The following is a 16,126-nucleotide window of genomic DNA, read 5'->3' as shown; positions in this document are numbered from 1 at the left end:
TAAAACGCAGCTATATTTTTTCCGTTTCACATATTTTTTTCCAAAGGCTCCCCAATTCCTCATTCCAATAGGGCTTATATTTCCTACGTTTGGTGGTGCCTGCATGGCTTTTATGCGTGGAGAGTTTGTTTTTCATTTCAGTTTTAATCAAAGATTCGAATTCATCGTAAGCGTGCTGAATGTCTTTTTCTGCTATGATATAATTTTCTATTCGCGCTATAGTTTGCATAACATCCTGTCTTATTTCTGCGGACGATAGAAAGTCATGCGGCATTGATTTAATGTTATATTTAGGAGACACTTTGTTGGCATTCGTCTCTATATCCAAGTTCAATGAAATTTTAAAATCACAATATAGCAGAGAATGGTCAGGAATGCTTTCAGGAATGTGAGCGGTACCATTTATTATACTTGTCATAGGTAAAATTTTAAAGTCACTCACATAGTCTAATTCTTCGTATGGAACACAAATGTAGTCAACATGCAGACTTCTAATACGTTCAGGTATTTCACATCCAATTTTTTATGGAAATATTCTTTATAAAGCACAAAGGTGTCAGTATTCACCTCAGAAACTTACAAAACCTTTGAATAGACTTATTAAGAAGGGATATAATTACGATACTGTTGTCAAGTCATTAAAGATTGCATATTTTGGCGTTAATATTGATTCACTTATGGGGTCTTTGCATCGGAACTAAACACATTTATTCTAAAAACAGTTGTTGGCATGACACGGGTTATGTTTTTCTCATATATGTTATGATGGTATGATACTAAACCCCTAACGGGAAGGATTGTGTCTGATGTTCATATGATGAAATCATAATCTTTCAGTCAGTTTAATTGAAGTCTGGAGCTGGCATGTCAGTTAACTGCTAGTAGTCTGTTGTTATTTATGTATTATTATCATTTTGTTTATTTTCTTTGGTTACATCTTCTGACATCAGACTCAGACTTCTCTTGAACTGAATTTTAATGTGCGTATTGTTATGCGTTTACTTTTCTACATTGGTTAGAGGTATAGGGGGAGGGTTGAGATCTCTCAAACATGTTTAAACCCGCCGCATTTTTGCGCCTGTCCCAAGTCAGGAGCCTCTGGCCTTTGTTAGTCTTGTATTATTTTAATTTTAGTTTCTTGTGTACAATTTGGAAATTAGTATGGGGTTCATTATCACTGGACTAGTATATATTTGTTTAGGGGCCAGCTGAAGGACGCCTCAGGGTGGGGGAATTTCTCGCTACATTGAAGACCTGTTGGTGACCCTCTGCTGTTGTTTTTTATTTGGTCGGGTTGTTGTCTCTTTGACACATTCCCCATTTCCATTCTCAATTTTACTACTGATTTTCCTGCTGTAGAAATACATGTAAATTTATTTTCGTTAAAGCGGCCATTTAACATACAGAAATTAATATCACTTAGGAAGTTTGCGAACGAATCTCCGTGCTTATTTTCACTAAAGTCAATAATGCTACGTGCTTTTACTAAATCAACTCCTTCTATGTAGTCGGAATTTAATCCTATTCGCGCATTCATGTCACCACAGATAAACACTTTTCCCTTACGTTGATAGCAGTATGTTTGCCGTAATAAGTTTTGGAAGAATACCTCAGAATCAACAGGTTTACATGTATCAGCTGGCGGTAAATAACATATGGCTACGCAAAAACAAAATGTTGACACCATTGACGAAAATTCTAACCATAATATGCCTTCTATCTCATCATCGATAACGTTAATGTTAAATGTAGATCTTTTATGTCAGATTTACAAGGGAAGTATAATTAGTTCTGACAAGTGATGATTAGGTATCAATTTTAGCAGTGTGAGATTTGTTGAGGGATCTCCTTTACTAATGTCAGAGTATTGATTTCAAGTATTTTATATAGATCAACATTTTATAAAACATGATACATAGGTGGGTTATCTCCTTTGTCTGATAGGTTCTCACTAGATAGCATTTGATTATTAAAGGTCCTAAAAATGTGTGTATTCACGGTTTCTATGCATCATTGGAATAAGAAATAGCACTTTAAAGTGTCATGTAGAAGATTATGTAATCTATGTGTCTCATTCAAGTGCAACAGAAAATAACAGAAACATAATATTATAGTACTGATTTGTTACAGTACTGTTAATTGATTTCTGTAACAACATCTATTACTTGGAATACACAGAATTAATATTCATATATCATTGAAAGTAGGAATTGCACTTTAAAGTGTCATTAAGAATATTATGTTATCTATGTGTCTCATTCAAGTGCCACAGAAAATAACGGAAACATAATATTAGTACTGATTTGTTACAGTACTGTTATTGATTTCTGTAACAACATCTATTACTTAGAATACACAGAATTAATATTAATACTGTATACCATAGAAAGTAGAAATAGCACTTTAAAGTGTCATGTAGAATATTATATAATCTATGTGTCTCATTCAAGTGCAACAGGAAATAACAGAAACATAATATTAGTACTGATTTGCTTAAGTACTGTTAATTGATTTCTGGTACAACATCTTTTCCGTAGAATACACATTTAATATTCATATATCATTGGAATTTGGAATAGCACTTAAAAGTGTCATGTAGAATATTATGTAATCTATTTGTCTCATTCAAGTGCAACAGAAAATAACAGAAACAAAATATTAGTACTAATTTGTTGCAGTACTGTTAATTGATTTCTGTTACACCATCTTAAACTTAGAATTACAGAAATAATTTTCATATCTCATTGAAAGTAGAGGTCTAGGTGGCCGAGTTTCTAAGTAGGTTCTACTCTCAGCACTAGCCAGTCAACACTGAGGCTGTGAGTTCAAACCTCATTCGTGCTGGTGCACTCAACTCCAATCTTAATTGACTAGGATTGTCAGTTTTCTATAGAAGATTATGGTTTTCTCCAGGCACTCCAGCTTCCTCCAACAATAAAAAGTGGCTGCCATGAATTAACCTAAATATGGTGCTAAAAAGTGGTGTTAAAATACTAAAAATCAATCAATCAATCAATGAAAGTTGATTGAACTTTAAAGTGTCATGTAGACAACTATGTAATCTATGTGTCTCATTCAAGTGCAACAGGAAATAGCAGAAATATAACATTACCCATACAGAAAAAATGATCACTAGGCCAACTGCATTGCTCAACTGGCCACCAGTTGAGCTAACAGTTGAGGGCCAGTTGAGGGCTAGCTGGCCTTCAGTTGAGCAAACAGTTGAGGGCCAGTTGAGGGCTAGCTGGATTTTTGCCATGCAAATTAGGTAGCCCTCAACTATCAATGCTCAACTTTATGCAAATTAGTTGAGCAACATTGAGAAAATATCATAGTTGAGGGCTAGGTGTCCAACAGTTGAGCAATTAGAGTTGAGGGCTACCTGGCCAACAGTTGCGGACCAGGTCATTAAAAGTTGAGGGCTAGGTGGCCAATAGATGAGGGCCAGGTCATTAAAAGTTGAGGGCTAGGTCTTAAAAAGTTGAGCATTATGTGGTAATTGTAAACTGATGACTACACATTGTAGAAAAAATAAATTTAAATTGTGTATTTTTATAACCAAAATACTGCTGAAAGATCTTAACTCACAACATACTACATGAATGCTTTATCCTTGCTTTTTAGAAATTATCTAGCAAATAAGAATAAATCTCTAGTTTATACCAAATTTATTATATTAGAATATTCTTATTTTATTAGTAATACTTTCTAAAACAAATTTTCTTAATAATAAAATAAACAAATCTCCTGTCTTACACATTTTGACAATATATGTCTTACACATTTTGACAATATATAAGTTAATGCATTAATATATTGTCTCGTTTTTTTCTTCACTCTTTAAAGTTTATGAAGAAAACACTTTAAATATCACTATTTTGAACTAAAAGACCATCATGACCATAATTATACACTTATTCAAAATGGTGGAAATCAAATCTAATCCAATGTACTTACCAAAAGATGTTTCAAGAAATATGTGTTAAACATCAATCTTCCTAAATCCAAGAGTCATGTCATCAGAAGAATACACTGCACTTTTCAATGTCAATACAGTTTAATATTTGTAACTTTTTTTATCTACATTCATTGTAAAATTCATATTTTATTCATGATAGCTAGAAGACATCTTTGCTTGCCATGTGCATGCTCAAACCCAGTTCAAATTTTAAATGTTTGAGGTTCTTTTGGGTATTGTGACAGTGTGATCACTTTGAGATTTGCCCCTAATAATAACTGTTAATTACCTAAATCTTGAATATTTGATATATCTTATAATAAAAGAAATACTGTTTGTTTTTTATCTTTATGTCAAAGATTTAGTTAAGTTAAAATACAGAAAAATGTATAAAATTGAAAACATGTGCTTCCCTTAATTTTGCCTCAAACTTTGTGTACATTTATAATAATACTTCCTGTCCATTTGCACTAAAGACAGATAAAACAGATGTGCCGCACATAACATTTATATCACCAGGTCATATTTCCAATTGCTCAACTTTTGCTCAACTATAAAAAAAAATATCAAAGTCTGAACGCTCAACTTTTCCTCAACTACAAAAATTTCAAAGTCTGAATGCTCAACTTTTGCTCAACTACAAAAATTTCAAAGTCTGAAAGCTCAACTTTTGCTCAACTATATGAAAACCAAAGATCAATTGCTCAACTTTTCCTCAACTTAATGGCCAGCTTCAGTTGAGGGCCAGTTGAGCGCTTTCTATCCAACATACAGTGCTTGGCCAGGTTTGAGTTGAGCTAAGATGCTCAACACCTAGCCCTCAACTATTTTGCTTAAAACAGCTAGCCCTCAACTGTCCGCCACATGGCCATCAACTGGCCCTCAACTTTTTTTTCTGTAGGGGTAGTACTGATTTGTTTCAGTCAGTACTGTTAATTGATTTCTGTTACAAATGCATTTACTTATAATACACAGAATTAATATTCAAATGATTAAAATAGAAATAGCACTTTAAAGTGTCATGTAGACTGTTAAGTAATCTATGTGTCTCATTCAAGTGCAACAGAAAATAACAGAAACATAATATTAGTACTGATTTGTTGCAGTACTGTTAATTGATTTCTGCTACAAAGTTTTTTACTGAGAATACGCAGAATTAAGATTCATATATCATTAAAAGTAGAAATTGCACTTTAAAGTGTCATGTAGACAACTATGTAATCTATGTGTCTCATTCAAGTGCCATAGAAAATAATAGAAACATAACATGAGTACTGATTTGTTACAGTACTGTTAAGGGCATACGATACAGTTTTGATCCTGTATTTACAAGTTGATGAAAATTTGCATATAGGCTATTTTTTACCTGATTAAATCAAATATGTAATAAAAAATATACCTTCATGTGCTACTTTTATAGTAAAATGAGGTCGAAATTTGGTATAATTGCTCAAAATTCGGATTTGTAGCCGTATTTTCCTTTTCGAAAGAAAGGCATAACTTTTGTGTTTTAAAAGATAAACACAAATTGTTTTTTGTTAAATAATTTGTAATGTCTGTATTTTATAAGTTACTCAAAAATTTATACATTTTTTATTCAGAAATTACTCATATTTATCAAATGTTCATGAATGTAGAAAAAAGCATATTTTGTTGCTGTATATTTATCAAATTAAAAAAATTGCACTATTTACGTTTTCATGAAAATTGGCACACATAATCTTCTCGCGTAATCAAACCAAATGGCATTTTAAAAAGATAGGGTCCATGAACTCGTTTTCAAGTTAAATAAGTTTGAATGATAAAAATCAGTCAAAAACTGCATCTTTTCCCGATAAGTCATAGTTTGACGTCGCGAAAAAACAAATTAAGTTAGCAACATCATTACCTCCCCAGTAACTGTATCGTATGCCCTTAATTGATTTCTATTACAACGTCTTTTATCAAGAAAACACGGAATTAATATTCATATATCATTGAAAGTAGAAATAGCACTTTAAAGTGTCATGTAGAATATTATGTAATCTATGTGTCTCATTCAAGTGCAACAGAAAATAACAGAAACATAATATTAGTACTGATTTGTTACAGTACTGTTAATTGATTTCTGTTACAAAGTCTTTAACTTAGAATATACATAATTAATATTCATATATCATTGAAAGTAGAAATAGCACTTTAAAGTGTCATGTAGAATATTATGTAATCTATGTGTCTCATTCAAGTGCAACAGAAAATAACAGAAACATAACATGAGTACTGATTTGTTACAGTTCTGTTATTTAATTTCTGTTACAACTATTTTACTTTAATAGAATATACAGAATTAATATTCATATATCATTGAAAGTAGAAATTGCACTTAAAAGTGTCATGTAGAATATTATGTAATCTATGTGTCTCATTCAAGTGCAACAGAAAATAACAGAAACATGATTTTAGTACTGATTTGTTACAGTACTGTTAATTGGTTTGTGTTACAGTGTTTTACTTCATAGAATATACATAATTAATATTCATATTCTACATAATTAGTATTCATATATCATTGAAAGTAGAAATTGCACTTTAAAGTGTCATGTAGAATATTATGTAATCTATGTGTCTCATTTAAGTGCAACAGAAAATAGAAGAAACATATAATTAGTATTGATTTGTTACAGTACTGTTAATTGTTTTCTGTAACAATGTCTTCAAGATATTTTTGTTAAAGAATAGGTTAGGAATGGACTAAATATAAAATATCAATACATTCATGATGTTGTATGGAAAAAATTTTGTTTTTCTTCTGGACACAAGTGGATACAGTATTCAGTGGCGTAGCTGGGTCATTTTTACGTGTACGCCCGAACCTTTGCGAGGGATATGAGGGGTGTCAACCGCTCAATGTTAAAGCACCTGCTGGTAGTGGGTTCGAAAGGGACGAAGCCCCCCAAAGCTATCGAGAATGAGATACAGTAATAATTCCTGTCAGTAAAAAAATCATTGATAGCAACATACTTTGGAATCTAAATGGTTTGTTTGTTTTGGTTAAATCTTGTAATATGTTAAGTTAATCGTCGTGTTAAACTGGAATCTAGCCTAATGGTCATTGGTTTTAGAGAAAACGTCCAAACCAATATTACTTTGAAATAAGTTTAAATGGTGCCGTGAGTGAGCATACAATCCACAAAAGCACCTTTCATTGAACACGAAAAAAAAATATCTCTAAGAGGTGCAATATAAAAAAATTCTTGAACCCCTAGGATTTCTTCCCACTAAAAGTGAATCAATTTATCGTTCCTTTAAAGGGATTTAAAAAAAAATCTAAAATTTTCTTTCGATACTTTTTTCTTGATCTGGAATATTTCACGACAATCTATGAAGGTTTATAAATTGAGCATGTAAAACAATTAATTGCGTAAAGAAGAGTCCGGCTATCCGGCTGTCTATCAGAAAAGAACAGAAAAATGAACGAAAAAAATGCTTTCAAAATTTTAGCTTTAGACATAAGTAATAGAAATAGCTTCTTCGGCATTTTCATAAAATTCGATGAAGGTTTGACAAGTAGTTAATGTAATTGAGAAATAACAAAATGTAAGCCCAAACTGCGACCACTTATTAATTTCAGAAAGAAATACATTTTGTTCTTAAAATGTGGGAAAATTAAAGATATAATTGCATTATTACTCTTTTGATCATAAACAGTTTCTGTCCAACTTTCGTTAAATATCATGGAGAGTCATTCAAAAGACTTTATCCACAATCGGAACCTAAATGTTGACGCCGCTTTGTCTAGCTTTTGGGACATAAATCACTGGCTCGGCAAAAATACAAACAGCATATCGAATCTGAAAATTTCTTTAAATATAAGAAAAGTACGTAGAATTCATAGTAGATTTAGACTTTTACAAAAGATTCGAACAAACATATTAAATGATCTATTTGAGTAAATTTAGTCCCTTTTTATTCAAAATTACAATCCATTGAAAAAAAGAAGCACTAGGCTGATCTGCTTTTGACCAGTTTTTCTTATTCTATGTCGAATATTTATTTTATTTTCAAAATTTAAGTGTACGCCCGGGCGTTTTGACGTAAACGTAGCTACGCGCATGGTATTGTTGAGGTTTTTAATGATAATTGATATCCCCTGAATAATAATGAATCCACAGTGCTTTTAAAAAATGGACAAATATTTTAACTATCTCTGATATTCCAGGGTAAACTAAGGAACACAAAAGAAAACACCTGGATCCATACCAACCTTCAGCCTGTTGATAAATGTGTCTTATGGTTGTCATATATCAATCTTAAAGAATTCAAACAGCTACCTCCACAACTCTACAATCCACAGAAACAGATGGCAGGCAGAATTGTCAATAAGGTAAATTATTATGAGGGGCATATAGGGGTATCTGCATGGAAGAACGCGAAATAAAATTGCCATTTCACGATGATTGAACAATTAAAAATTTCTTGCACGTTGATCTTTTTACCGATTTCACAAAACACGGTGAATAACGAACCTTTTTCACGGCTGCATGTGAAATAAAAATGGCAAAACACGTTGCAAGAAAATAACCCTTTACCACCCTCTATTATGTTTGAAATATTTTTGTTTTATTTGAGGCAAATATAAAGATGGTTTGTTGGTGTTTCTATTTGTAATGAAAACAATTTATACACAGATATTTTTTTGTAATGCACAAATAAAAATTAGAATTTTCTAAAGATTTAATATTTGATTCAACTTTTCAAACATGAAATGTTTTAATTTACTTTTAAATGTAATTGTTCTTCAAACCATACCACATTGAGGTTAATTTATGTTGAATGTATCAAAATAACCCATGAGTGAACCAAAATTTTGATTAAAATGACAAATAAGTTTACAAAATCAAAGTAAAATGCTTCTCAAAAAATTAAATTGCTGAAATCCATGAGTAATACATTTAATAGATATAGGAAGATGTGGTGTGAGTGCCAATGAGACAACTCTCCATCCAAATAACAATTTAAAAAGTAAACCATTATAGGTCAATGTACGGCCTTCAACACAGAGCCTTGGCTCACACCGAACAACAAGCTATAAAGGGCCCCAAAATTACTAGTGTAAAACCATTCAAACAGGAAAACCAACGGTCTAATCTATATAAAATAAAAAAGCGAGAAACAAGTAGAAATAACATAAACAAACGACAACTACTGTACATCAGATTCCTTACTTAGGACAGGTGCAAACATTTGCAGCGGGATTAAACGTTTTAATGGATCCAAACCTTCTCCCTTTTTCTGAAACAATAGCATAACATCACAACATAGAAAAACACACATTAAAATATCAATTGGCAGGCTAAACTCAATCAAAAAACGTACATTAATACACTAAACGAATAAATTCGATCTGCGATATCGGAATGCAAATGCACAGTTAATGCATTTAATGTCTGTTTAATGATAACATACTGTAGTAGTGCCAAATTAGATGATTATACTCTTATTACCTTCTTAACCTGAAGTAATATAAAGACACTTATTGTTGATGACTGTAGGCTGACCTCTAGATGTCTGCTGTTGTTTTGTGCTTTCAAATTTTTTGTCTGGTTACTGCCTCATTGAAATATACCGTGGATTCATTATTATTCGTTGGATACTAATTTTCGTGGGTACAGGTTAAACACAAATTTAAATGGTCAAGGAAATACAAATTTCTATAAAGCTGTATCCAGACTTTGGTAGAACCACGAAATAACATATCCACCAAAATGCATGGTTTTCGCAATCCATGAAAATTGGTACCCACGAAAATAAATGACTCCACAGTCGTCTACTTTTGTTTTTATTCTTATTTGAGTTATTTTTGCTATATTTAAATTACTTAGGCCAAATAAAAAGATATGTGTGGTTCCAGTGACCCTACCTTCCCTACTTTTTCGTCTTGAAATTAGCCTACCCTAAAGATTTTATCATCATTTTTCATTAAGCACTGTTAAAATCAGAATGATGCTCCCATAGACTCAATGTAAAAAAAAACATAAAATAAAAAAAAATCCCTACCTACCTACCCTAACTTTTTTCAGATGTAACTGGAACCACACATACTATTTTATTTGGCCTTATAATTACAAGGTTCTGACTGTGTTTTATATTATTTATATTATTAAGTACAGCTCTTTATAAGAGCCAGGCAGAGTGCCATATACATGTGATATATGGGGGGTTCCAGATTTTATCTATAATTGGACTAATAGAAGCAATAAATGAATAAAGCTCAAAAAATAATTTTGAGTGTGAAAATATGAGTGGTTGCCATGGTAACGGACACACTATTTTTGGGTTGTTAAGCATTGTAAAATCATTAAAAAATCTGCTAAATCACCACATTTTAGAGCCTGATTATTAATAGAACCATGCATTTTTCATTAATGTTCATATGTAACATTTATAGATCTTGGTTTAAGTTTCATTTTAGTGAAGATTGCATGTCAACCAAGTTTGTATATTTTTTTTAAAATATTGCGAAAAAATGCATATTTTCAACATTTCTGAAATTGGGATTTTTTCGAAATTATCAAATTTTCTCATTTGTTTTTAAAAAAAGTGCAAATGTGTACAGAATAGTTAGCACTGTAGTAATGAAGTTTGGATACTACTTTACCAAATTAAATAGAAAAATGCGTGGGATTTTTTTTAGTTTTATCACCATAGCAACCGATTTTTTCCTTGGAAACAGAGTTTTTATTTGCAGAATATTGCAGTTTTAGAGCTTAAATGTCCTGAATTGTTTTATAACCAATAAGAAATACATAAAAGCCAACTCAAACTTTAAATTACTATCGTCAAGTGTTGTTGACTTCAATTGTTTCCACGGAAACACATATTATCCATAGCAACATCCACCTAAAAACTGCAAAAATAGAAATTTATGTAAAAAAATACATAAATAGAGGGTGTTTATTTTCAAATTGGAATATGGCTTCATTCTTTGCTTCACTCACAGTCTTGTCTGGGTTTTGTTTCCTTCAGATTGTTCAATAAATGTAATATATAATGTAACATAGGGGTTGGAAAGGGGGGAGGGGGTAGGGGGGTATGTTGATTTTTTAAAATGTTGCATACAAGTAGATACTTAAAAAGATAATTGCATTTGGTCGGACTTTGTTCCGAGTTCATCATCTGATTATCAATTTTTGGAAGTTAGCAGATGATGAACTTCATGGGTTTACAATAACTGGGCCAACCTGGCTTATGGCAAAGGCAAGATAGATATGGCCCTTACAATTGTAAGAAAATTCCTCATTTCTTATTGCACACACCCGTCTAAGATGTTATTCAAGCATAAATCACAAAATTGACCTGTAACGTAATATTAACAAACCAATAATCCATTTGGTCAAAGCATTTCTAAACTGAAACTTAATTGTGATGGACGGACGGATAGACGGACAGGCAAATTGAACGCATTTTAAGTTGGTGGTGACTTAAAAAAAATAATAATAGTCAATTGTTGATCGCTAATATCAGAAGTCCAGTATAATGGAATCCTCTTTAAATATACATGTAGCTATTAACATATCATTAATAACTCCTTTGTTGTACTACTATCCTGCAATTAAAATTCAGGATCTCCGAGATAGACAAATAGAATACATCTGCTAAGTTGGAATTGTGCTTATCCCGGTAAAATAATTATGCTTATAATTACCGGCAAGATTATCATATCAAAATTATCAAGCAAAATAATTGTATCAATTATGAATTATTCCTCACTATGCGTCGTTCTACATACATCTCATAAGTTCAAGATTCCGATAACATTATATCTTGTTGTGTGTGTGTGTGTCAAAAGGAAGGTTGGGATTGATTTTTGGAGTGTTGGTCACAACAGTTTAGGAATTAGGGGCCAAAAAGGGCCCAAATAAGCATTTTCTTGGTTTTCGCACTATAACTTTAGTTTAAGTAAATAGAAATCTATGAAATTTTTACACAAGGTTTGTGACCACAAAAGGAAGGTTGGGATTGATTTAGGGAGTTTTTGTTCCAACAGTTTAGGAATTAGGGGCCAAAAAAGGGCCCAAATAAGCATTATTCTTGGTTTTTCGCATAATAATATTAGTATAAGTAAAAAGAAATCAATAAAACTTAAACACAATGTTTATGACCACAAAAGGAAGGTTGGGATTGATTTTGGGAGTTGAGGTCCCAACAGTTTAGAAATAAGGGGCCAAAGAGGGGCCCAAATAAGCATTTTTCTTGTTTTTCGCACCCTAACTTCAGTATAAGTAAATAGAAATCTATGAAATTTAAACACAAGGTTTATGACCATAAAAGGAAGGTTGGAATGATTTTGGGAGTTTTGGTCCAAACGGTTTAGGAATAAGGGGCCAGAAGGGTCCAAAATTAATATTTGTTTGATTTCATCAAAAATTGAATAATTGGGGTTCTTTGTTATGCCGAATCTAACTGTGTATGTAGATTCTTAATTTTTGGTCCCGTTTTTCAAATTGATCTACATTAAGGTCCAAAGGGTCCAAAATTAAACTAAGTTTGATTTTAACAAAAATTGAATCCTTGGGGTTCTTTGATAATTATGCTGAATCTAAACATGTACTTAGATTTTTCATTATGGGCCCAGTTTTCAAGTTTGTCCAAATTGTGGTCCAAAATTTAACTATGTTTGATATCAACAAAAATTGAATCCTTGTGGTTCTTTGATATGCTGAATCTAAACATGTACTTAGATTTTTGATTATAGGCCCAGTTTTCAAGTTGGTCCAAATTGGGGTTCAAAATTAAACTTTGTTTGATTTCAACAAAATTGTATATTTGGGGTTCTTCGATATATGCTTAATCTAATCATGTATTTAGATTTTTGATGTTTGGGACCAGTTATCAAATTGGTCCACATTGAGGTCTAAAGGGTCCAAAATTGAACTTTATTTGATTTCCTAAAAAATTGAATTCTTGGGGTTCTTTGATATGCTGAATCTAACCATGTATTTTGATTTTGGATATTGGACCATAATAGGTAATGTCCAATTTAAAATTTAAAGCTTTTAAGTTTAAGTTCTGAGACCACATTCATTATGTGTCAGAAACCTTTGTTGTGTCAACTATTTAATCACAATCCAAATTCAGAGCTGTATCAAGCTTGAATGTTGTGTCCATACTTGCCCCAATGTTCAGGGTTCGAACTCTGCGGTCGTATAAAGCTGCTCCCTGTGGAGCATCTTGTTTTAGGTTCAAATTTCAAAAAAAATATTTTGCTATTCTCAACGTTTTTTTAACCTTTACATGAATTTACGCCCCTATTTGCTGTATCTGTCTCTGTAACCTTTATAAAAGACTGCATTAATCCCGAGATTTAGAATGAAACCACTAAGCTGAGAATATTTGCATAAATACAAGATTAATAACAGTAATAATTTGAAGACAAATTCCACACATGGTCTTATTTAATTAAATGCAACACTAGAAACAGCGCAGTACATACCAATGTTATTTTTCTTTGTAATTATCAATGTTTTCTAGTCCCAACAAGTTGTAATCATTCATGAATACAAGACTTTAGTGTCCCATGTGTAAAAAAAGAATAAATTTCCGATGTCCCACGCGTTGTGCACACATTTGATCGATTCAAGGTACAATGGCAAAAACTAAAATAAACACTTTTATGGCCGCGCCGCAATTTGGGAGGGGGGAGGGGGGCGTTGTAGTAGGTTTAATCCATGTCCGTCAGTACATTAGTCGTCACAAAGTTGGTTTCTATTTTGCAATTATAGTTTGCCTCAATCAAATCTTATGAAACATGTATACACAATGCTTATTACCACAAAACAGAGATCAAGTTTGAATGTTGTTGGTTAACTATAAAGAAATTTCTAAAAGTGACCATTTGATCTTAAGATGTGGTATAATTGTTATTAAGACAACTCTCTACAAGATACCAATGATCATAAGATAGTATCCAGAAGTAAATTTTGTAAAAATAAAATTCTATTTTTTTCCGTATTTTACTTATAAATGGACTTATTTTTTTCTGCGGGGAAACATTACATTTACTCTGTGGTTAAAGTTTTTAGAATTTTAATAACTTTCTCAAACTATCCTGGGCATGCTGGGTTTGTACCAAACTTGGACAGAAGCTTATTTATGATCATAAGATAGCATCAAGAAGCAAATTTTGTAAAAAGATAAATCCATTTTTTTCCGTATTTTACTTTTAAATGGACTTAGATTTTCTTCCAGTTAACATGACATACAGTCTGCAGTAAAAGTTTTTAAAACATTTATTAGATTCATAAACTATCCTGGATTTTTACCAAACTTGGACAGGAGCTTCTTACAATCAAAAGATAGTATCAAGAAGAATATTTTTACCGATTTTTTTCCTCATTTCTGTTGAGCCTGCGATTTACAGCAAAAGTAGGCAAGACACTGGGTTCCGCAGAACCCTTACAAATTTATTCTTAAGGCATTCAAATGAATAAAACTTGAGGTTTCCCAAAATCTGACAAAAATCCCAAAACATGACAACTACAATGTACCTTAACTTAGCTCTGAAGCTAAAACCAAGTTATATCGATGTTATATAAGAAATTTTTGAGAGAAAAAAAATGATTCTATTTATAATCAGGCTCGCCGACCAAACGTAATCTTTTCAAAAATCTTTATGTATGATATCTTTAAAAAAATGAACCTACCCCCCCTTTTTTACCTTCTAACCCCAATATTACATTATATATTACATTTATTGAAAAATCTGAAGGAAAAAAAAGAGACAAGACTGTGAGTGAAGCAAAGCATGCAGTCATGTTCCAATTTGAAAATAAACACCCTCTATTTATGTATTTTTTTACATAAATTTCTATTTATGCAGTTTCAGAGTGGATGTTGCTATGGTTAATATGTGTTTCTGTGGTAACAATTGAAGTCAACAACACTTGATGATAGTAATTTAAAGTTTTTATGTATTTTCTTATCGGTTATGAAAAAATCCAAGACATTTAAGCTCTATAACTGCAATATTCTGCAAATAAAACTCTGTTTCCAAGGAAAAAATCGGTTGCTATGGTGATAAAACTGAAAAAAATCCCACGCATTTTTCTATTCAATTTGGTAAAGTAGTATGCAAACTTCATAACTACAGTGCTAACTATTCTGTACACATTTGCACTTTTTTGAAAAACACCAGAGAAAATTTGTTAATTTCGAAAAAATCCCAATTTCAGAAATGTTGAAAATATGCATTTTTTCGCAAAAATTTTCAAAAAAATTACAAATTTGGTTGACATGCAATCTTCACTAAAATGAAGCTTAAACCAAGTTCTATCAATGTTAGATTTGAACATTAAAGAAAAATGCATGATTCTATTCATAAGCAGGCTCTGAATTGTGGTGATTTAGCTGTTTTTTGAAAGATTTTACCAAGCTTAATGACCAAAAAATAGAGTGTCCGTTACCATGACAACCACTCATATTTTCCCACTTAAATTTTTTTTTTGAGCAATATTCATTTACTGCTTTTTCTAGGCCAATTATAGATAAAATCTGAAACCATCATGTATCGCACTCTGCCTGATTCTTACAAAGAGCTGTACTTAAGTATTTTCTATAAATATTTGTTTTTGCAGGACAAACTGATAATTCCTTGGAACAGTTTACCCCAATTAGGTTCCAATGTTGATGTTCTGAAATCTCTTATGTTGAAAGCTGTGGAAGATTGCATGACTTCAGGGAAAACAGTTCTGTCTATAGAAATTCTCTACGTTAATATATTCAACCTACTACAGTCTCAACAAAGGTTGGTTTTATTTTCATTTTGCCTGGGGGCAATGTTGGGGCATGGTGTGGGTAAGTGTGCTTTCAAATGTTCTTAAATTGTTTATTATAATAAAGGTATCCAGGAATTCTAGTTCAAAAAATGCTGGCAACAGAAAATTTGCCAGCTACTTAATAATATTGCCAGTTACTTAATAATATTGCCAGTTACTTAATAATATTGCCAGCTACTTAATAATATTGCCAGCTACTTAATAATATTGCCAGTTTTCAAAACCAAGAGTATCTATTCTCATCCCAATTGAAAGGGCATTAGAGAGTAAATGTTTTAAACCTTTCACTGACAGCTGCCCTCATAGAAGCTTCTCTGACACGATGGCTTCCCTGGCTACTGTGACACAAGTGTGA

The 16,126-nt window shown here is 31.9% G+C and overlaps 1 protein-coding gene across 2 annotated transcripts in view; it reads left to right on the top strand.

The window, feature by feature from the left end:
- Positions 1–16,126, top strand: part of LOC143049929 (zinc finger C3H1 domain-containing protein-like) — a 69,177-nt gene that overhangs the window by 32,050 nt on the left and 21,001 nt on the right. For both annotated transcript variants that reach the window (XR_012970366.1, XM_076223708.1), the window contains exons 23-24: positions 8,157–8,321; positions 15,571–15,740. Coding sequence is in view for 1 of the 2 variants with exons in the window: in XM_076223708.1 (XP_076079823.1) it covers positions 8,157–8,321; positions 15,571–15,740 (335 nt within the window). In the remaining variant the exon portion in view is untranslated. The remainder of the gene's footprint in view (positions 1–8,156; positions 8,322–15,570; positions 15,741–16,126) is intronic.

This window comes from Mytilus galloprovincialis, chromosome 10, assembly GCF_965363235.1.
Source record: "Mytilus galloprovincialis chromosome 10, xbMytGall1.hap1.1, whole genome shotgun sequence".
In the NCBI taxonomy this organism is placed as follows: Eukaryota; Metazoa; Mollusca; class Bivalvia; order Mytilida; family Mytilidae; genus Mytilus; species Mytilus galloprovincialis.
The sequence above is the reverse complement of the archived record's forward strand: the minus strand, read 5'-3'. Positions and strand labels throughout refer to the sequence as shown.